General features: G+C 42.4%; 1 protein-coding gene across 1 annotated transcript in view; it reads left to right on the top strand.

The window, feature by feature from the left end:
- The window catches only part of LOC112124037 (receptor-type tyrosine-protein kinase FLT3), a 53948-nt gene extending 31383 nt beyond the window's left edge, over nt 1–22565 (top strand). Inside the window, exons 12-23 of the mRNA XM_024222582.1 lie at nt 2074–2180; nt 2274–2406; nt 2497–2601; nt 4694–4804; nt 6841–6994; nt 7551–7636; nt 9568–9692; nt 11075–11197; nt 17131–17242; nt 17323–17422; nt 19160–19265; nt 22431–22565. Of these exons, the coding sequence (XP_024078350.1) occupies nt 2074–2180; nt 2274–2406; nt 2497–2601; nt 4694–4804; nt 6841–6994; nt 7551–7636; nt 9568–9692; nt 11075–11197; nt 17131–17242; nt 17323–17422; nt 19160–19265; nt 22431–22565 (1397 nt within the window). The remainder of the gene's footprint in view (nt 1–2073; nt 2181–2273; nt 2407–2496; nt 2602–4693; nt 4805–6840; nt 6995–7550; nt 7637–9567; nt 9693–11074; nt 11198–17130; nt 17243–17322; nt 17423–19159; nt 19266–22430) is intronic.
- Nucleotides 22566–24279: the final 1714 nt, after the last annotated feature.

Genomic DNA, 24279 nt, shown 5'->3' with positions numbered 1-24279 from the left:
AGCAGACTACTCTTCCATTAAAGTCAGCTGCACAATCACACCCTGTGAATCTAGAGGCCTGCTTTTTATTCCTATGAGTAAGCTATACCCTGGAAATTAAGTTACAAATTGATGTGCAGCCCTTTTTGCTTATGGAAATATATGAGATCCTCCTTTTATGTTTGATTACAAAGAAGAAGCAACGTGGCTATCAGGTCATGTTCTGTTCGGATGTCTTCTCTGAGACTAAAGATTTACAGCCCATAGATATTGCATGAGGAAAAATATTTGAGCTACAGAAAATAACATGCAGTATTATTTAGGAATAGGGCAAATATTTAATTTATTCAGTTTGAACATAAAGATCTCCTTTGTCTTGAAGAGACAAGATGTTGTCTTAATTCAGTAAACGTATTGACCACAAGTGATAGGTATTACCCGGTACCATTTCACATACACACTATATTGTGTCATAAAGGATATTAAAGTTGCTCAATTTTGACCTTCAGAAGACATGTTGCAGCTATAGTAAAAAAGGAAGTAGACAGAGAAGGAAGAGTAGAAGGTAGCAGAGTCAGCCTGCTTTTGTGAGAGAAGGTCACACACTTTCACCTTGAGTGTCTTAAAATCATAAAAATATAACAAGGAAAAGGCAGGGAATTCCGATTTTAATACCATTAGTTACTGAGTCATTTTAATTTGTCTTTCTGACACCCAGCCTGGTAGTGATGTGCACTGATTAATGGTGTACATAGGCTGGAATGTCTATGAGAACATGTGTAGAATACATTTAAGTATTATGAATCCAGTCGTCTAATGTCTAATATTTTGAATTTAATGAACAATGAATTTATGTAAGCATGTGTCAAACATAATTAGTTTACACTGGAGTAAACTGTATGGATAGCACACACTGTATGCTGGTGTTAATTTTCTGAATGGGCAAGGATGTATTTATCTGTATGATGAAAAAGTTAGACCTGGTAATTTTGGCATTATGGTGTTAACTAGGCAATAGCAGAGCAATACTCTAAGCAGGTTTGGTGTAATTGGTCCTCAGTTAACTGGTGGCTCTTTATATTATATCTGCATTGAGGCAGGTGTTATGCAGTTAACCTTGGAATGACTTCTTATTTGTTTGGCTGTTTGTCTTTAGATTCCCAGGGATCTGGGCAACATGCCATAATGGCATCTGGTTGAACAATGATGTCAAAGGGGTTAAAGAGTCATATAACATTCACTTTTTGAATGAAAATAAGTTTCAGACTTACCCAGTTTATAAGTATTGCCCATCTTGTTTTGTTATGAATACAACTCATTTACAGTGCTAATTGAGGCCCTGACCCAAAGACATTTGAAGTCAATGGTTATACTTCCATTAAACACGTCTTCCTGCAGTAGAATAAACAAGAGGGGGCTAAGGGGAAGAAATATTTATGACTATCCTCTTAGGGGTTCCTCTCTGTTCATTCCACTTTGGGCTGTCAGTCTGTCCCATGTGGAATGGATCATGGTGCCGACCAGAGATCCAAAGCAGATCAGGTGCATCTATGTGGAGATCTTTTGCCTTCACTCTGGCTCCATGTCCCCAGCATTTCCTTTGCTACCTGGCAGCATAGCTACATTACCAGTGACTCCCCAGGCTGCAGCTGTCCCTGGAGCCTCATTAAAGGTATCTTCCCATCACCAACATGATAAGCTCTGTGGTGTAAAGGGGGAACAATGTGTATTCTCCCAGCTCCACCCTCACCCAAATCTGGGCCACCCAGACCCTGCCCCTCCCTCTGCATAAATCTTTGCACCTTGGATCACCTCTACTCCAGAGGCAACTGAACCCTCCTTCATATGGGAGTTGGTCGATCCACATACAGAGGATCTTACTCATGTACTGAGGTTTGATGGGCATGATCTGGCTACCTGAGAGATGTTGATCACCTGTAATTCCCATTAGCAATTCTCAGGCTCAGGCCAAAAGGGAATGGAAAATAGTGGAGATAATACAAACACGACAGATTTGACTCTGTTCCTCGTAACCTAACATTATATTCCAGTTCTGATTCGTTGTTTAGTAACATGTATCTTTTTGAATTACAGGAGCTGTTTTTTCCCTCCAAGATAATGTTTCATTCTATGCAACTATTGGATTTTGCCTTCCATTTATAGCTGTTTTGCTTATATTTATTTTTCATAAATACAAAAAGGTAAAAGCAAAAAACTTAAATGAATGCTCTCCACTCCCCTCTGTTGGAAATCTATTTCTCTATTGGACTAATACAATTTTTCCATTTCTGAAGCAATTTAGATATGAAAGCCAAATGCAAATGATACAGATAGTTGGTCCTTCAGATAATGAGTACATCTACATTGATTTCAGTGAATTTGAATATGATCTCAAATGGGAGTTTCCAAGAGAAAATCTGGAATTTGGTGAGCAATCTGCTAGGTAAACGATCAAGTCATCATATTAGTTTGCATTGCACTAAACTAGAAATCATCTTAACTCATTTTGTCTTGTAGGGCAGGCACTTGGCTCTGGTGCCTTTGGAAAAGTGGTGAATGCGACAGCTTATGGAATTAGTAAAACAGGAGTTTCAGTCCAAGTTGCAGTCAAAATGCTAAAAGGTACAGTAAATCACAGAGAGATACTGCTCTCACAAGCAGTGATTTATTGTTTGTGTTTTAAGATAGAAACAGCACCAGAAGCCCCTCTAAATCAATTCCCTTAGCAATTGCACCTCACTGTCCTTTTATACTTTAATACTTACTTAGCTCTAAAAGTTATTCCTTTTGCATATTCTTATTGCTGCATTTTGTAGTTTATTCCATGTATTAACTAAATTCTAGAGTGTGTCTCTAAGGCACAACCAATAGTATGGGAAAGGATAGAACTCTGCCACTCCTGGGGGGCACTGGGAGGCATTCCCCCTCAAGGGAAGGACTCCTGGGCCTCCCACATGGCAAAGGTTGCATATTTGCTACAGCATCCTTTCATGGGATACATCCTTCTCTTCCCAGTGTGGCTGACCAGCTCTGGTGACTTGGGTACAGGGATCTGGAGGGAGCCTAGCTAACAGCTCTGTTGTGGACCTGCTACTCACAGATGCTGTCTTAGTCCACATTACCCAGCTGGGTCTTGTCTTCCCTGCTCTGCAGGACATTTAGTTTCTCAGCTTTTCCACAGCTGGAAAGAACTTGCCCCATCAAACCATTGGGATGTGGTGAGGTCCTGCCTCCTGTGATATGGTCACCCAGTACCCCAACTGCCATATATGGCATTCAGAGGTGGAAATATGGACTCCATCCAGAAGAGAAGGCAGGGCTTAACAGTCATGTAGTGTCAGCCCTGAGAGGGCTTCTCACAGGGCCAGTCCTAAGAGGGTTTCCCACCTCCGAATTCTAGAAAGGCTCTCCCGTTGGAGAAACCAGCTCTGCCATGCAATTTGGCCCCCTTCATGCTGTGGTAGGGCAAAGTTTTAGCTCTAGTAACTTTTTAAAAGTTCTTTCTATATTTGATTGATATAGAGAGAGTGCTTCCTGTTCATGAGGTAAAGTGACATTATTTTGGGCTAAATGAACTCTGATGCAAAGGAGATGTTTATTAGCACAGGTATCATTTTTACTGAGTGAACAGAAAACACCTTCATTTTGTTGTTACACTGAAATATAATTTCCATTTTCTCACCCTTACTCTCTGATTGGCTACTATGGGTCCCTCATCTCCATGGACTACTGCCTTCAGAACAGACATGACTGCCTCAGTTTCTTACCCATCCAATACTTCCCCTCTCTTGCATAATGAGGAGTTATTAGTTCCTCTCTCTCTAACTAAGAGTAATTAAATTAATAAAGTAAATTTTATTTATTTTATTTATTTATTATCTAGCGTTAGATGAGGTCAGTTTGCAAATGATTCTACATTTATTGAAAAACAGGTATAAAGTCATTATTTAAATGATTGTACACTAATTGGCTAACGGCCTTTATTAGCCAACTGGAATACAATTATTTGTATACTTTATGTGGATGAGAAATCATAGACATAGACTCCCTCAGCCAATCAAAATGCAGGGAATTGCGTAAATGAGAAATAAGTTATGAGTCAGTAGTTGTACTGCTTCTCTATATTGTGACTGAGACAATTCCATATCATTTTAAGTTGTAAGCTATGGTTTTCCTCAAAATTGCATGATCCAGTTTTGAATCAGGAGAGACAATAGGGAAAAATTATGGGCCAAATTCTGCTCACAGTTACAACTGTTTAAATCCAAAGTAGCCCTATTGATCTGTTTCAATTTTATAGCAATATAAACTTAAAAAGGAATTTGGTTCTATATCTGTCTCCCTGTCTCATATTTAAAGCAAATTCTGGCTACTTGTCAGAATCTGCCAACTGTTCTTTATTTTGTCACTTTCATAATATCTGTTTTTCCAGACCACGAAATCATCTCATAAAGCTTGTAGCTGGAACACAATGAGAGAGAGAGAGAGAGAGAGAGAGAGAGAGAGAGTTCCAGCTGTGATATATAGCAGATAGAATATCTATTTATCTTAAAGTATTACTCTTTAGAACAATTTTCTACACAGTCATAGCTTTATATCAATGGGATTAATGTAAAAGGAAAGCTTTGTATGCCACACAGAACCTAAACTTTTTAGGTTTCAAACTCTATCCTGTAAATATTTTTCTAAGTTTGTGCTGCTGTTGTATTTACAGAAAAATCTGACCCTTCTGAAGAAGATGCTCTAATGTCAGAGCTCAAAATGATGACTCATATTGGAAGCCATGAAAACATTGTGAATCTATTAGGGGCTTGCACCACATCAGGTAATAAACACCACATTGAAATATACTAACCTAAATCAACGTAAAGAAGACTTATGAATGGAATACAAATACCTCAAAAATTGGCCATTAGCAGTAATATGAAACATCTGTGAATCCTGATAAATCCCAAATCCCATGGTTTGTTTGTTTTTCCAATGTTGTGCTATGCAGTGGCCCAGATGCAGAAAATAAAGTGAGGGTAAAACAAAAGAGAATCTAAGGGCTTGTCTGCACAGAAAAATGGTACTACTTTAACTATACTGGTATAGTTGGTAGAATTAAAATAGCACAGCGCACCTACTGTGGATGCAGTTATACTGGGATGAATGTGTTTATACTGGAACAGTTAATTCCTGTGAGGAAAGGGGAATAAGGAATACTGGCATAAGGCACCTTTATGTCAATATAACTGTGTCCACACTGGGGGTTGTACCTATTTATTTTTTGCAGTAGAAAATCACCAAAATAGTTACAATGGTACAAAAACTGTTTGAAGACCAATGCTAAGGGGCAAAGAAGACTGGATAGCCTGACGGATTGACAGGAAAGGAAAGGAAGTGGAGATGGGTTAACAAATGAAATGAAAATAAGAGAGTGGAATGAAGGATGAGGAGTGAGTGAAGCAGAGAAGGGAAGAGAAAGGAAAAGTAAAGAGGGGAGTGAACAGAAGAATAGAGTGAGGGTGGGAAAAAAATAAGAGGGGAAAGATTGTGGATTACTGTTGTTATTTATTGTTTGTATTGTGCCCAAGAGCTCCAGTCATTGACCAGGACCCCATTGTGCTAGCTGTTGTACAAACACAGAATAAAAAGATGAGCCCTGCCCCCAGATAGCTTACAATTTAAGTAATGTAGTCATACTATTGAACAGAGAGAGGATAAGAAAGCTATATAGTGTGAGCAGGACCTGGCGTTTGTATTTGTAATTGATTTGTTACATCCATCATTCTAAAAAATAGGGAAGATTTGAGTCATGGGTATTATTTTAAGGCAGAAATAATAATAACAATGAAATCTAATTTCCCCAGCTCATAAGAACAATAATTCTGTCATGAAAAAAGAAGGAGGGAAGTTAAATAGATCATTGCGACTAGCTTCGCGACTAAGCCTGGGAGGATAAGGGGAATTCAGAGCCTGAGCTCCAGCCCGAGCTGCAACTTCAAAGTGCTGTCTACACAGTTATTTTTAGAGCAAGCCCAAGTCTGTCAGCCCAGGTCAAGAGGCTTGCTCCCAAGTGCTGTGTAAATATACTCAAAATGCCCCACCAATGAGTATGTCCACATATGTCAGCACCTTCGTTCTAGATTATCAGAACAGAGTTGATTGCTAGAGTGTACGGACAAAATAATAAAACACTATGAATGAAAGTGGCTTAAATCAAACAACAGTAACTCAAAAACAACAAGGAGTCTGGTGGCACCTTAAAGACTAACAGATTTATTTGGGCATAAGCTTTTGTGCATCCGAAGAAGTGAGGTTTTTACCCATGAAAGCTTATGCCCAAATAAATCTGTTAGTCTTTAAGGTGCCACCAGACTCCTAGTTGTTTTTGTAGATACAGACTAACACGGTTACCCCCTGATACTTAAGAGTAACTCAGTTTGTCATAACAAAAAATACTGTTAAGCAGGGTCCCAAATGTAATGACAGCATGTGGGTAAAGCAATATGAAAAGCTGCCGATTCAGAAGGGCTTTTCTCTCCAGCAAGCAGTTTGAGGGAGTAGTGTATATGTCCAAAGTCCCAGGAAGTCTCTCACACTCTCAGAGGAAGGGGTCTGGGCTTTAGGGGAAAACCACGTTCTTTGCCATCCCCCCAAAAGCCATTATGTCATTTCCCAAAAGCAGTTGGACTCTATCTCAACTTTATTTATATGGAAATTGTATAAAGTTCAGGCATTTAATATAGACCATACATTGGGAGAAAATGAGGGTTCATTACGGCTTCACCAGGGAGGCGCTCCTTCCCCCCAGAAAGATTGCTTCAGTACATCCAGTACCCGGACAGTAATAGATATTCATTCCATAAACTATCTCAGGACCAGTTTACTTGATTTTTGAATACTGTTGCTATGGTGACCTGCTGAACTACTTAAGGAACAAAAGAGAAATATTTCACCGGACGTGGACAGATATCTTCAAACAGCACAATTTCAGCTTTTACCACAATTTCCATTTGGATCGAAACTCCAGGTAAAATGTTCAGTAACAGTTTGAACTATAAGTAACCTATTATCAGTCATGCGCTTGCACTGATACAACTCCCTGCAAGCACGTGTCCCGGAACTCTTTGCAAAGAAAACTTCTGTAAATTGGAGTAATTCCTTTGAAGAGCTGAGGATTGGGGCCAGTATGTAAATAAACAAATCTAGCTTAAGGAGTGAATTGAGGAGTGTCCTTTAACAAAGAACACCAGTGAATTCTAGGCTCATCACACTCCAATCTTTGGAAACCCACCGGGAATTGGCTAAAAAATAGTCCTATTTTTGCTGCAGTTCTTCTGATTGCACTGCAAGCATCATGAAACCCCTTCTGTGGATTTTGGCATGTTAAAGGGTCATGCTAGATGTATAATAAGTAATAATTCAGTGCCAAAGGTTGTAATGGCAGTAACTGATGCCCTTTTCATTACAAAGCAGTTCACATTTTAGATGATTATTTTATTTGAAATATGCAACTTTTTTAAATATGCCCCCTACTCCAGACAAGGGACAACATTAAAAAATGGTTCATATATTTCATTGTGTAGAATGGATGACTTTGGAGGAATGCAACTAAGGCAAGACTCAGATTTGATCTCTGGATCAAACGGGATTACATTATATTCGGAGGAAGGTGAGAAATTAAGCATTTTCTTCTGAGTAACAATTGTAAAAAACAAATTTGCTTAGTTTGTATTAGAGATGTGTATAGAAATAGAGAGAAATCAATAGACCTAGATTATAGTAAAAATGTAGGGACATCTTTTTATTTATTTATTTATTTATTTTTAATTTATTTTGGAGTGGGAACAGCAATTCCATACATGGTTGGAAAGACGGAAACATTTTGATGGCAGATTGATTTTTTTTAAAGGCCTATTTCAGAGATTTGGAACATTGGAATTTGGCCTCATGAATGTGAGAAAGTTGCATGGGTTTAACGAAAGGTGTGAAAACTGACTTAGAATCATAGAATCAGAGAAAATCAGGGTTGGAAGGGACCTCCGGAGGTCATCTAGTCCAACCCCCTGCTCAAAGCAAGACCAACCCCAACTAAATCATCCCAGCCAGGGCTTTGTCAAGCCGGGCCTTAAAAACCTCTAAGGATGAAGATTCCACCACCTCCCTAGGTAACCCATTCCAGTGCGTCACCACCCTCCTAGTGAAATAGGGTTCCTAATATCCAACCTAAACCTCCCCCACTGTAACTTGATACCATTGCTCCTTGTTCTGTCATCTGCTACCACTGAGTTCCATCCTCTTTGGAACCCCCTTTCAGGTAGTTGAAGGCTGCTATCAAATCCCCCTTCACTCTGCTCTTCTGCAGACTAAATAACCCCAGTTCTCTCAGCTTCTCCTCGTAAGTCATGTGTCGCAGCCCCCTAATCATTTTCATTGCCCTCTGCTGGACTCTCTCCAATTTGTCCACATCCCTTGTCATGGGGGGACCAAAACTGGATGCAGTACTCCAGGTGTGGCCTCCCCAGAGCCAAATAGAGGGGAATAATCACTTCCCTCGATCTGCTGGCAGTGCTCCTACTAATACAGCCCAATATGCCATTGGCCTTCTTGGCAACGAGGGCACACTGCTGACTTATATCCAGCTTCTCATCCACTGTAATCCCCAGGTCCTTTTCTGCAGGAAACTTACATAAACTGCTGCAAAAGACTGGGTTGCCACTCTTATTTGATTTCATTTTTAAATTGATTAGGAATCAGTTTAAACTAATCAAAAGTATGCCACACTTGAACCAAAAGAAGAGAGTCCACCCAGGGTATTGCAATGGCTTAACTAAATTGGTTAAAAAAATTACTTAATTTAATTGAGTGCAGCCTTCTCCTATAAACAAGGCCTATAGTTCCAGCGGAGATGGACTAGTTGGTAGAGAACAGGTAAGGTGGTTATAGATGTAAGAAAAATGCATCTTATCATATAAGCTGCACAGCTATCACATCAGTATCACCTCTGTAAGTGTAAGTGTGTGTGTGCGTATGTGCATGAGAGAGAGAGAGAGAGAGGATCTCATAATTTTGCCAATAACAATAAAAGTAAAGTCACAATTTGTATTTTACGTGTATTAGTTTAGTTATAATTTTGACTGAAGCCTTAGCTCTTGATCTGCTCTTATCGAAGTCAAGAGGAATTTGCTAGTATAAGGACTAAGCCAATGTTTAGTAAGGATCTCAGGATTTTGCTTACAATTATTTGATGTATTTATTATCAGTAATAGAAATAATAACAATAAAAGTGGTTCTAGACTTTGAAGACATCTACTCTTGACGCCTTCCCCTTATCTGTGTGAGAAGAATAAATGCACAATGCACTGATTATGCTTCTTGATACTGTATCAGACAAGCCAATTGTAATGATTTATTGAGATAAATGGAGAAAGGGATTAAGCTACAGAAACTTTGCTTTACTTTACTTCTGAATGAGTGTGTCCACCCAGAGGTTTAGTGCACTTGAACTCCTGCACTTCAGCTTCACACCTTCAGTTAATTCATCTTCACTTTCCCGAGTGTCTCCAGGTAGTCACAAGCCCAAGGTCTGCTTATGTTTTACAGAAGAAATTAAATATATCAATAGAAGGGTGTATGAAGAGGAGGACTTCAATATGCTCACTTTTGAAGATCTTCTCTGCTTCTCATATCAAGTTGCCAAAGGAATGGAGTTTCTTGAGTCAAAATCGGTATGTTTAACCTGTGAACAATGTTTAGTGTGTAAAGAATAGAAAGATAGATCAAATTAGCAGCAGGCCATCTGAAATAGAAAACTGTGAAGTGACAGGTTTAAACCATATCTTTATTACAGGTTTTAAAATAACCAAAATAAAATACTCCTAGATTGTGCCTTAAGGCTTGACTGTGTGTGAGCCAGGTCTGATGCATATGTGACTAGAGGCGGATGATTGTTTTGTGGGGCCCTGGACCAGAGCAAGTGGGGGCCCCTCCGCACTACTTCTGCCCGCAGTCCCCTCAGCCCTCCCTCCCAGCACTCTTGCTGGGGAGCGGGATGAGGGTGTGGGGCACAGGGGCGCCCATGTTTCAGGCTGGGGACCCTGGGCACGGGCCCCATAGGCCTGTACATTAATCGGCCACCGATCTCCAATAAGATTAAGTAGAGTTTAAAGGGCTATGTCCTCCTTTCTAAGGGAGATTGGAAATGCCTCATTCTTCTGTCACAGGGCAGAGTTTGTCTTAGTGGAAGGGGTCAGAGGTTCAGCTTCTTAAACCCATGGGTTCTTGGTGAGCCATACAGATATCCTGGGAGATCTGCTGGAGCAACAAGGACCTTTGTGCTGAGGACCTAAGCCTACTCATTGTTCCCCAGCTGCTAGGGCACCTTGCAGATGTCAGCCCAACCACTTCTATAGAAGCCATGTTGCTTGCGGTTCCCTGATTACTTCTGACTATAAAACCAAACCTTAGGATGTGTCTGTGTCTCCACAGCATAGAGAATGAACCTATCCACATTACTACAGATTGGGTCTGTGGGGAGTAGTGGATTATGCCGTGGAGAATAGCTAACTTCCAACCCCCACCCCTTACCGCAGTGCCCTCTCCCACTCCCAGCCTAGATATACAGGCTTCAGTTCCTTCTGCTTGCAGAAGTGAAGAGGGGGGTGGGTGGGCTCTAGCCGTCAAACAGAAAACATCTGTGGCGCAAGCTATGTATTAGCATTCTGGTGCCCTTTGAAGGTTTAGGTTTATCCAGTGTATAATCAAACTGTATTTCTGCTGTTGTTTTTTTTCCCTTCTGAAATGATAGTTGCTGGGGAGAGAATTAAATAAACCACTCACCGCTCTAATCTCAGCCTTCTCCCATTCCTCATAATAAACAGGTATATTATTCCATAAACAACTAGTAACTATGACGTTAGTTCTGACATCCTGGCTTCCATTGTACATATTAGCATTGCAAAACCAAGCTATTTCACTTTTCCATTAATGCAGATAAAGTTGTTTGAGCAGGGAAAGGTGCAAGATTTTGCAGATGAAGCCAAAAACAATGAATAACAACTTCCATCTGTTGTAAAACAATACACAACCCTAATCCATTCTTTCTTTACAGTGTATTCACAGAGACCTGGCTGCCAGGAATGTATTAGTGACCTGTGGAAAAGTAGTGAAAATATGTGACTTTGGCCTAGCAAGAGATATAATGAATGACTCTAACTACGTCATCAGAGGCAATGTAAGCTCACGCCCACTTTACATTTTTCACATAATTGTAAAAAGTATAAGGAACTGTTGAGCTGATAAATGCATATACAGTGGGATAGAGAGTAACCTCACTGTGTCACTGAAAAAGTTTTCTTGCCTTGGCAAATGAAAATAGTAGATTTGGTATTAGCCTAATCAGATTTGGGCTGGACCCTGCAAATGTTTGTATAGTAATCTAAACATTAGTTAATTTAAGAATACGACACTGTGGGCCAGATCCTCGGCTGGTGCAAAGCAGAATAGCTCCAGGGAAATCACTGTATCTAAGTCAATATGGCATAACCAGCACTTTATAAAACCCACTCTGTTTCATATACTAGAGAAGAAGAGTGAGGGAAGCAAGATCTTAGAAAAGAATGCAGGCTGAGTCATCGTTGATTTCAACATGAGCTCCGGAGTAGGAATTTTTTTGGTGTGTGTGTGTGGGGGGGGGAGGGATAATTAGAGCTTGCTCTGTTAATGAATGTATTATTTTAGACTAATGTAAAGGCTTGGGGAGGCTTTTGAGGACAGGGATCAGTAAGGATAGAAAACAAAAGTTCTGTGGCCACACTTAAGAATTCGTAGGGACACCCAGGGTGGTTCCTTTGATCTGTGTGAGAATGAGGACTTGGATGGGGTTTCTCAGGTGTGACAAAGTGGGGTTTTATTCATCTTGTTACATTGCATGTGAGTCTTACTGTCCTATACTAAAACTGTGTGTACCTTCATTTCCCTGTTTACTGCACCAATTCTTGGGTGGTGGGAGCTGGATGTGTGATTTTTGCTGAGGCCTTCAGGGCAGGTGAGGCTGCCCAGTGCTCTGTACATATGCTATGGTGGTGCCTTCGTAACCTGAGACCCAGGAGGGGTGTGTGACCAGGTGACACCTTTTGCCCTGGAAGCAAGACAAAGAGGAGCAGCTCTCTCTTTATATAAAGCTAGATTGTAACCTTACAACCTGCCCTAAGTGAGGGGCTGCACTAGCCCAGGAGCAGGCCAGAGAACAAACTGTGTCAGAGACTCACAGCTCCTCTCCTGATTCCTCATTGCTCTGGGGCTGGAGCAAGTTACTTCACCCCAGTCCACATGTGTGCCCCGCTGGCTACTCAGGTCAGTGAGTAGGCTGTCAAACCAGAGCTCCTCCCACTTCCTGTCTTCTCCACTCCCCATCCCCGTCAGCTTGCTCAGAGGCCTGGTCTACACTATGACTTTAAATCGGATTTAGCAGCGTTAAATCGAATTAACCCTGCACCCGTCCACACAATGAAGCCATTTATTTCAAAATAAAGGGCTCTTAAAATCGATTTCTGTACTCCACCCCGACGAGCGGAGTAGCGCCAAAATTGATATTGTCATTTCGAATTAGGGTTAGTGTGGCCGCAATTCGATGGTATTGGCCTCTGGGAGCTATCCCACAGTGCACCATTGTGACCGCTCTGGACAGCAATCTGAACTCGGATGCACTGGCCAGGTAGACAGGAAAAGCCCCGCGAACATTTGAATTTCATTTCCTGTTTGCCCAGCGTGGAGAGCACAGGTGACCGCAGATAGCTCATCAGCACAGGTAACCATGCAGGCCGATAATCGAAAAAGAGCAGCAGCATGGACTGTACGGGAGGTACTGGATCTGATCGCTATATGGGGAGAGGATTCAGTGCTAGCAGAACTTCGTTCGAAAAGACGAAATGCCAAAACTTTTGAAAAAATCTCCAAGGGCATGATGGAGAGAGGCCACAATAGCGACTCAGATCAGTGCCGTGTGAAAGTCAAGGAGCTCAGACAAGTCTATCAAAAAACAAAGGAGGCAAACGGTCGCTCCGGGTCAGAGCCGCGGACATGCCGCTTCTACGTCGAGCTGCATGCAGTTCTAGGGGGGGCTGCCACCACTACCCCACCTCTGACCATGGATTCCGAGGCGGGGATAATCTCAGCTACACCTGAGGATTCTGCGGACGGGGAAGAGGAGGAGGAGGAGGACGACGAGCTTGTGGAGAGCACCCAGCACTCCGTTCTCCCCAACAGCCAGGAGCTTTTTCTCAGCCTGACTGAAGTACCCTCCCAACCCTCCCAAGCCAGTATCCAAGACCACGACCCCATGGAAGGGACCTCAGGTGAGTTTACCTTTTAAAATATAAAACTTGTTTTAAAAGCAAGCGTTTTTTAATGATTACTTTGCCCTGAGGACTTGGGATGCATTCGCGGCCAGTATAGCTACTGGAAAAGTCTGTTAACGTGTCTGGGGATGGAGCGGAAATCCTCCAGGGACATCTCCATGAAGCTCTCCTGGAGGTACTCCAAAAGCTTTGCCACAAGGTTTCTGGGCAGTACAGCCTTATTCCGTCCTCCTTGGTAGGACACTTGACCGCGCCATGCTTGCAGCAAGTAATCTGGTATCATTGCATGACAAAACCTGGCAGCGTATGGTCCCGGTGTTTGCTGGCATTCAAGCAACATCCATTCTTTATCTCGCTGTGTAATCCTCAGGAGAGTGATATCGCTCATGGTAACCTGGTTGAAATATGGGAATTTAATTAAGGGGACAGAGGTGGCCGTTCCTACTGGGCTGTTTGCCTGTGGCTGAAAAGAAATCCTTCCCTGCAGTTAACCAAGCGCAGGGGGAGGGGGGGAATTGGCCCAGAGCTTTTCGCGTTTGGCTAGCAGGGATCTTCCCTGATACCAGCCACGTGGTGGGGGGAGGGGTAAAGCGATCATCCCAGAGAATTCATGGCGGGGTGGGGGGTGTTAGTTTGGTTCCTGCAGGGATCTTCCCTGATACCAGCCACGTGGTGGGGGGAGGGATAAAGCGATCATCCCAGAGAATTGGATGGGGTGGGGTTAGTTTGTTTTCTGCTGCTGAAGGTTAACAGGAAAACCGCAGCACTCAACGGGCTTTGCTTGGTATGTGGGAAAGGAGGGCGCAGAAGCCGAAAGACAATGGCTTACCATGGCCGCATGCAAGCCGAATTCTGTTGCCCGGACCTGCGTCTGTGATCTCTAGCAGCAAAGCCACAGGCACTCAATATTAAGAGGCAAAATGCGACCTTGCACAGAAATCACATGTGCTATGTAATGTGAATAGTGTTGGTCACCGTGAAAGAGTATAAGCATTGTTCTGCAAAATGTATCTTTTAAAAAAATTCTCTCCTTTTTTCCCTCCCTCCAGCAGCTGCAAATTCTTCAAGCCTCCCTCCTCCATCCCGAAGGCTATCTCAGATAAGGCGTCAGAAAAAGAAGACGCGAGATGAGATGTTCGCAGAAATCATGGAATCCACCCGCAGTGAAAGAGCTCATCTGAATGAGTGGAAGGACACGGTTTCAAAGTATAGGAAAGAAGCCAGTGAACGTGAGGACAGGAGGGACCAACGTGAGGACATGAGGGACCAACGTGAGGACAGGAGGGACCAACGTGAGGAGAGGAGAGACGCTCGAGATGAGAGGTGGCGGCAGGAAGATCAGAGGAGGCAGGATGCAATGCTGGGGCTGCTGCGTGAGCAAACAGACATGCTCCGGTGTCTGGTGGAGCTTCAGGAATGGCAGCAGGATAACAGAGTGCCGCTACAGCCCCTGTATAACCCCCCTCCCCCCTCACCATGTTCCATAGCCTCCTCACCCAGACGTGTAAGAACGCCGAGGGGGGAGGCTCTGTACACCCTCCCATTCCACCCCAGTGGACAGCCCAAGCAAAAGGCTGTCATTTTTTTAACCTTTTTTTAGTGGCCTTTTCCTTCCCGCCGATCCTCCTCCCAAACCCCACCCGGGTTCTCTCCCTCTTTTTATAATCAATTAATAAAGAATAAATGATTTTTAAATGATAGTGACTTTATTTCCTTTGAAAGCAAGCTGGGGGAAGGGGGAGGGTGGGTTCCTTACAGAGAATGAGTCAATAAAGGGGGCGGGTTTTCATGAAGGAGAAACAAACAGAAATTTCACACTGTAGCCTGGCCAGTCATGAAACTGGTTTTCAAAGCTTCTCTGATGCACACTGCTTCCTGGTGTGCTCTTCTAAACGCCCTGGTGTCTGGCTGCGCGTAATCAGCAGCCAGGCGATTTGCCTCAGCCTCCCACCCCGCCATAAAGGTCTCCTCCTTACTTTCACAGAGATTGTGGAGCACACAGCAAGCAGAAATAACAATGGGGATATTGGTTTGGCTGAGGTCTGAGTGAGTCAGTAACGATCGCCAGCGACCTTTTAAACGGCCAAATGCACATTCTACCACCTTCTGCACTTGCTCAGCCTGTAGTTGAACAGCTGCTGACTCCTGTCCAGGCTGCCTGTGTATGGCTTCATGAGCCATGGCATTAAGGGGTAGGCTGGGTCCCCAAGAATAACTATTGGCATTTCAACATCCCCAACGGTTATTTTCTGGTCCGGGAAGTAAGTCCCTTGCTGCAGCCATTTAAACAGAGTAGTGTTCCTGAAGACTCGAGCATCATGAACCCTTCCCGGCCAACCCACGTTGATGTTGGCGAAACGTCCCTTGTGATCCACAAGTGCTTGCAGCACCATTGAAAAGTACCCCTTGCAGTTTATGTACTGGGTACCCTGGTGCTCCGGTGCCAAGATAGGGATATGGGTTCCATCTATCGCCCCACCACAGTTAGGGAATCCCATTGCAGTAAAGCCATCCACTATGACCTGCACATTTCCCAGAGTCACTACCTTTCATAGCAGCACCTCAGTGATTGCTTTGGCTACTTGCATCACAGCAGCCCCCACAGTAGATTTGCCCACTCCAAATTGATTCCCGACTGACCGGTAGCTGTCTGGCGTTGCAAGCTTCCACAGGGCTATCGCCACTCACTTCTCAACTGTGAGGGCTGCTCTCATCTTGGTATTCTGGCATTTTAGGGCAGGGGACAGCAAGTCACAAAGTTCCATGAAAGTGCCCTTACGCATGCGAAAGTTTCGCAGCCACTGGGAATCGTCCCACACCTGCAACACTATGCGGTCCCACCAGTCTGTGCTTGTTTCCCGGGCCCAGAATCGGCGTTCCATGGATAGAACCTGCCCCATTAACAACATGATCTCCAAAGCACCGGGGCCCGCGGTTTGAGAGAATTCTGTGTCCATGTCCATGTCCTCATCACACTTGTCGCTGCGCTGCCGTTGCCGCCACCTCCTCGCCTCGTTTTTCTGGTCCTGGCTCAGCATAAACTGCACGAGAACGCACGAGGTGTTTACAATGTTCATGACTGCTGTCTTGAGCTGAGCGGGCTCCATGCTTGCCGTGGTATGGAGTCTACAGTGTTCACCCAGGAAAAAAGGCGCGAAATGGTTGTCTGCCGTTGCTTTCATGGAGGGAGGGGTGAGGCAGTACCCAGAACCACCTGCGACAATGTTTTTTGCCCCATCAGGCACTGGGATCTCAACCCAGAATTCCAATGGGCAGGGGAGACTGCGGGAACTATGGGATAGCTATGGGATAGCTACCCACAGTGCAACACTCCAGAAATCGACGCTAGCCCCGGTACATGGACGCACACCACCGAATTAATGTGCTTAGTGTGGCCGCATACATTCGACTTTATACAATCTGTTTCCAAAATTCGAATGATATAAATTCGGATTAATCCCTTAGTGTAGACATACCCTTAGTGAGTAGCCCCATCTCTCCTCCTCATGGCCAGTATCATATTCTAAGCAAGATCAAGAAGAGGAGTAAGAGGGGGCCTTAATCTCCTGCATAGCAAAGTAAAGACTCTGACAATGTAGCCCACGTAAGGCAAACAATCTTAGAACCTGTCATACAGTAGCCTCACCTACAGCTCGATGAGCTGTTTGCAGCAGCTATTTAAAATGAGTCTCTATTTTTCTGTCTGCAATCAGACTTTGATCGTACGTGGGCAGTGAGTGCTCTAAGGAGTTGGCTATATTGTGTGTAGAAAATACTAATCAAGCTTCTTTTCCGTCTCTTTGTACAGGCTCGGTTACCAGTCAAATGGATGGCTCCTGAAAGCTTATTTGACAGGATATACACAATTAAGAGTGATGTCTGGTCTTATGGAATATTACTGTGGGAAATATTCTCTCTCGGTATGTTCTATATCACAACAGAAGAGCACCACTTTTCCCTAGCCTCCTGTATGCTAATATTTCCACAATATTTCTCATAGGTGTGAATCCTTACCCTGGAATTCAGGTTGATTCAAACTTCTACAAACTCATTCAAAGTGGATTTAAAATGGACCAGCCATTTTATGCTACAGAAGAAATGTAAGTGTATGTTCTGGATACTGCATAGGGTGGGGATTAATTGTTAATCAAGTAATTATTTTTCCTAATGCTATCTTTATATTTATTCCACTCCTTTGCCCTCTACCCTGCCTAACAGAGTTATTCCAGGCAAAATCACGTCTTTCTCTAAGGCTGGTGCAGGATATTTGTTAATGTAGCTTTTGTCTAGAAGCAGAAATTATTATAGTGTCATGATCAGCAATGAACGTTGTATTTGTTTGAAAAGACCAGTTTACTACCTGTTTTCAATTGGTCCTTACATTCTCAGAAAACTTCCTCTTGGGTTGGTATTTCAGAATCTTCAGCTCCATTCATGCAGAAGGGTTTATTTTCTATAGCAAGGGTTACACAAAATCCATTTTAGATACACCTCTACCTCGATATAACGTGACCCGATATAACACGGTAGAGCCGTGCTCTGTGCGGGAGGAGCTGCGCACTCCGGCGGATCAAAGCAAGTTCAATATAATGCAGTTTCACCTATAACCTAAGATTTTTTGGCTCCCGAGGACAGCATTATATCAGGGTAGAGGTGTACTAAATAAAGCTCTCATTAACTTTCTCTTCTTTTTTTACTGAACCCAGCCATGTCCAATTCAATTCCAGGGAGATGTCAGTGCCTTTAGAAGAGGCGAGTGATAACACAAAAGGATTTGGGTGGGAGCAGGAGACAAGAGATGCAGGGGCATTGTAACTCTTGTGCTTCTCAGTGTGGACATTACAATCAACATGGAGTCTGATGTGGATATTCAAATTCCATGGAGATTACACCTTGCAAACACCTGTGTCTGTGTGCTCTGCCAAAGGGGAGGAGTCCAGGGGACAAAAAAGGAGAGAGGGGAGAAGGCAGAGGGCTGCAAGACATTGAGCATGAAAGAAAGGGAAGGATTTTGGTTTCTCTGGGCTCCCCATTGCAGATCTTTTGACATTTACCGGGACAGCCTGTAGACATGCTGATATCCATGAGGCCAAGGACACATATTGCAAAGCTATGGGCATTGCAATGTCTTCAGGCTCTGCTTGTAGATATTATAATGCCTGGGAAGTTGCATATATACATTACAATGTTTATGAGTCCAGCAGGGATTTCTGTGGAACTTATAAACCCCACAAGGTCTTATGTTGACCTTATAAATTCTCAAGGGACTTCTGCAGAGATTATAAACATTGCATGGACTCCTGTGAAGACTCTGTGTGGACTTCATATAAATTCTACAAAGACTTTTGCAGGATTATGCTCCATAAAGATCCCTATGGAGATTATATGACTATGACATTCACTTAAAGTGGAGGCAAGATCAGCCCCATAGACACAGTCCACCATTTCTTAGGAGGGAAATGTTCTCCTACTAGTCTCAATGTGGAGGGTAGACCAACTGAATCATGTTAACATTGCTAAGATCTCACATGATAAGTGATATGTAATATAAGTAACTAACAACCCCGGGTGAAATCCTGCCCCCTGTGAAGTCCACCAGGGAATTTGACATTGACTTCAAGGGGTGAACTACAGAGTTTAATGTATGCACTCTCATTCTTTTTATTTATCTTTCTGAACAAATAAATCAAACCTGAATTCTTTATCAATATCTTTCTGATACTCCATAATACAGTCTGTTGATCTTTGGCATTTCTGTAATGTCAGTTACCATAGTATTTAACCATTGATACATTTTCTTTGCAAACTGTCACATATTTCTTCTTTTGTTCCTGCAGATACTTTGTAATGCAGTCCTGTTGGGCTCTGGACTCTAGAAAAAGACCTTCCTTTTCACAGCTGCGTTCCCTTTTAGCACGGCAGCTGGCTGATGCAGAAGGAGCGGTATGCAATCATGCAAACACAAAAAATGCTCTGTTTTGCAGTTCTGTATTTTAAATGTATCTTTAGAGTCCATAATAAGGTGTTTGGAAATGATGGCTCCTATTGCTGACCCACTTCATTAGAAAGGATCCCCAGGGACAGCCCATTATGTCATGGAGCTGGTTTCTTCCCCTAGCTGAGCCATTCACAGAGGACGGAGCTGAGATGTAGGAGGAATCCTTTTGGCAGAATGTTTTGTGAGTTACTTTAATAAACCGCCTGGGACATAGAGACTTCCTCTTTCCTGCCTGTTTCTCCAGTCCAATGCAGGAAGGTCACTAACTGTCTCTCTGTGCCCACAGAAACTAGTTCCCCTTTTGTAAAAGCTAATGCAGCTGGCTTTGTGGTCTACTGGCAATGCTGATGGTTGCTCTATGTGGGGATCTGAGTTGGGACATATTGCAGGGTGTGTGAGGGGCTGGGAGTGCTGTGGGTGCAACATGCTTAAATCCTGGAGGAGGGAGAGCCTTATGTCATTCTCAAATGACCCCCCTCTGCCAGTAGAACTAATGTTGACAGGGTCTGGAGGGAGCAATAGTCCACCCTCCTTAGATGGAGATGTGTTATCCTGATGCTGACAAATAGGAATATGACAAATAGGATCCTAGAGGAGCTTATTTTCCCTGCCAGAAAAGTTATCCCAGTGAAAAGATGAACTAACGCCTTTCAAAGCCATAGGTTCCCAGCTGGCTTCCTGCACTTAGCAGGCCAAACAAATTTCAAGGATGGAGTGTCCTTGATCAGCTTTATGCTGATTATAAATTAACCTTGCTGCTTCTGCCTTAAGCCTTGCTGCAGCAGTAGGCTGACAGTAGTCATTAATTTAACCAAAAAAGGGTCCCTTCTCCTTTTGTAGCTCTCAATAGACTCATTGAGCATGCTCAGTAGAGTGCACCTACTGTCATCACTAAGTGATGAACTGTACAAAGGGGCTGGTGTTTGTATGTTGCACGTGAGTTTCTGAAGGAGGGTTGCATTGAAGTCCAGAGACAAAATTCCACTGTTGAACTAAAAAAGACATTTTTTGCCCTTGCACCTTTTATCAGCTGAGATATTTTTCCTCCCAGGGAAGAATTTCCCACAGGGGCTGAATGTTTATTGCTCCTATTCCACATTTTTGCTGAAAAATAGCCTGGATGCACTATCACAGTCTGAATTCAGATGGCAGCAATGTACAAAACGGTTACAGACCATCTAGCATATTTTCTGGCTGTTATTAGCAAGCCCTAAATGTGTTGTTGCTGCCCCAGTATTTTCTTGATGTTTTTGTTCTTATACATGTGACAAATGCTACTCATGTCACTTCCGGCACTTCTGGAAGGTGCCCAGATTCTACAGCGATGAGGGCACTATAAGAACTTAAACAGAATGATAGATAACCAGTGTGATACTGGTTGCTAGGAAACTGTGTGCAATAGGTAACACTGTTATAAATGATCATTACTAGAGATTAAACATAAAGAATTACATATAATCACTAATCCGTTTCAGTGTTCATACCATATGAATCTCCAGTGCACTCATCTTATGAGGTAATGTGTGCTACTAGGGTTGTTGCAGCAGGGATCCTCTCCCTGTGTGTGTATTGGGTGAAGTTAAGGAGGAGGTGACTCAAAGGGCAACGCCCTTCTGCCTTCCACCAAAGCAGTGGGGATGTAGGGCGAGAGGTCAGTCATGATCCAGTCCCTCTCCATTAAAAGCAGGGGTCTTCAGAAGACCACTTGTGGGCTGACTTCACCCGTCCAGAGATGCAGGTGGTGCTGTGAGAGTAGATCTGGCCTCAGTTCTTCACAGGTGCCAGGGTCAAAGATAAAGAAGAGCCAGTAATAGCAACTAAATGTACACCTGGCCTGTGAGACAAGATGGGTGAGGAAATATATTTTATTAGACCAGCTTCTGTTGGTGAGCGAGACCAGCTTTCAAGCTTCTCTCTCTGATATCCTGGGACCAATATGGCTACCACAACACTGCGTATGGTTGAGCTGTTTATTGAGTGCAACCATGAGGCCAAGTTCTGTCTTATTCATATGGCCTCATTGGAAAATCTGAAGGGAAAGCATGTAGTAGGGGCTCAATCCTGCAACTCAATCCAGAGCATTCTAGCTCTGATCCAGCAAAATACATCAGCACATGCTTAACTTTAAGCATGGGACTAGTCCTGTTGAAGCCAATGGGACTATTCAGGTGCTTAAAATTAATCACATCCTGAAGTGGTTTTCTGCATTGAGGCCAAAGTGCTCAGTACCTTGTGGGATTGAACCTTTGTTAAGGTGCCTGGCAGATCTCCAGTCCAGGCCTAGCTCTCCTGAACAGTCATGAACAATCTATTTTGCCTGACCTCCAAAACAAAAGTAAGGAAGGTATGTAATGGATTATAGTCACGGAGGCCAAGGAGACGGTCCATGTGTTTGTGCAAGGGAATACCCAAACCCAGCTCTTACACGCAGCCCCTTGAAATATTTAATTGTATTCCTAGGTCTTTGCATTCCAGGAGACTGATTTTCTTCAAGTTTCTCACGTCAATAGGACTTAAGGACATCCTTAAGCATATGCTTCAGTGTCTTGCTGAATTTTGGGCTAAATGCACCTGTTTGGCAGATGGGGATCAGATCACTTTCTCCACAGGATTTGAATTTGACCTCATGGTTTGGAAAACGGATTTTTATCCCCCAAACAAATTAACATTATTTAAAGCAAAATGTTCAAGATGCTGGCAGCTAAGCTGCATCTGCTAAAACATGAGCACGCATCCATTTTCATGCACAAAATTCACATGTGGCTTTATTATAACTAGTCCCTTAGTAACAGCAGTGAATTAGTAAATGCAGTTGCACACATTGGGCAGGCACAACTTATACAACTACTTTTGAAAATATGGTCTTAGATGGTTATTAACTTTACAAGAGAGTGCTTAGCAAAGATTTATTCTCCAGTACTGTGACTGCAGTGCATTCAACTTTACAGCTGGTATTCATTATTGCATTACTTGCTATTTTGCTAATATAGTTACAGTGAATTTAGATATGCAAATTCAGTATTATGAGGGAAAACTGGATGCTAATATACTCTGTTGTGTTTAGAGCAAACAATAATTTATATGACTTACTTTCCCCTCCTAATATATAGGTCTATCAAAATATGGAGAGCAATATTTCTACACACCCTTCCAATTCCAAAACCAGACCACCTGTGAGCAGGGAAAATGAGCACCTTCCATCCACTGATCCATCCCAGGATGAAGATTCTCAGATAAAAAAATAATCCAGTTTCTGGACTTTACCTAGAAATTCATATAAGCTCTGTATATGATTAATGTTTTATGTCACCACTATAAGTAAACAGATTATTAGCTGCTGCTATATTAGCATTTCTTACAGGCAATTCCATCATCTCACACCATGAAGGGAACCTTTATTCAAATTCATTATTTTAAGTCCAGAAAATGCATTTACCACAAGCCAGAAGCAGTATGTATTTTTAATCAATGACTTTTTGATGCATCTACAACTGAAAACCTTCCAGTGACAGCTTTATGGAAGCTGTATTTAATCAAGGCATTACATTCAAACTACTGTATGCTGCATTGTAAGCAAACATGAAAATCTTAAGGCATTTTCAAACTTGCGAGCTTTAAAGTCAAGTACCTAAATCCTAGCGCTCTGATTTTTCAGAAGTGCTTCTTACACACAGCTCCCATTGAAGTTAATGAGGCTTGAGAGTACACAGCACCTTTGCAAATCAGGCCACTTGATTTAAAGACCTAACTTTAAGCACCTGTGTTTGAAAATGTTGGCCGTTATTGCCAAGAACCTAATATGTTTTTGAGTATTTCTGATCATTTGGTTTTGAATCTTTTCATTCCTTTACATTTCCTGTTAGATGTACAGCTTGAGTTCTTATACTTCTGCCAGATGGACACACTTCATTTTTAATCAGGCTATTCTTGGTACTAATTTAGGGGCATAATCTCATCTCTATGATTCAGCAACTTATACAACTCACAGGAGTTTTAATGAAAGTTACATGTACGAATCCCACTGCACTGAGATGAGAATATACCTCTCTATCTCCTTTCCTGCTTTCCTATGAGAAAAATCCCTGAGGTGATTGTTCTTCATATAGATTTGGAGATATATTATTTTCCTGTTGATGATATGGGATGTGTTGGCGCAACTTCTAGGAATGCTAATCAGAGATGTGTGCATAACTCCCAGTGAATCAAGAAGAGAATATGCTTTTTTAACCATTTTTCTCTTTCTGCCCTACAAGAATTGCTAACCACGTTCAGCACTTTCTTTGGTAACTTCAGTAGGTGTATCATTATTTTGATTAAATGGTATCCCATAAATTAAGCTGCTATTTACTAACGAACTCCTGACAATGATTAATAAATCTGTTCTTGTACAGCAATAATGCATTGCATATCTTGGTTAACATTTATTACTGAATTATCAGATGACAATATTTTATACCAGATATAAAATCCTACCTTTGAAATGCAAATGTAGCAATAAACTTTTTTGAAATATATTTTTCTTTTGTTTCTGGAAAAAACAAACACGCTTGGTGTATTTCAAAAGGGTTTTTTTTCTCCAATATATGGAAATAGGAATAATTTCAAAACACTCAGAAAAGGGACTGCACTGTTTAGCCTGGTTGAACACACATCTTAAAAGCAGATGAAAAGAAAGGGTTGTGAGCCTTCCACAGATAGAGGGGGCCATTTGAACAGGTTTTTGGCCATTGTGATTTGTAGAGCTCTATGGGATGAACTGTACATGTAGTGCATGCCAGTCATGTTACCTGCTGCATATAGCACACACATGTGTGTATAAATATTTTGGGTAAGATTGTGCCCTGCACTGAAGATAGGACAATTGGAACCTCCTTTACAAATCTTGCATGGGCTACCTGGATCTTGGATCTGGGCACACAGCGATAAGTTGGTGTTGTGTATTTGCTATTCCCACCTCCA

The sequence above is a fragment of the Terrapene carolina genome, unplaced genomic scaffold (genome assembly GCF_002925995.2).
Source record: "Terrapene carolina triunguis isolate 2854851 unplaced genomic scaffold, T_m_triunguis-2.0 Scaffold139, whole genome shotgun sequence".
Lineage (NCBI taxonomy): Eukaryota > Metazoa > Chordata > Testudines > Emydidae > Terrapene > Terrapene triunguis.
This window is presented reverse-complemented; position numbering and strand designations above follow the sequence as displayed.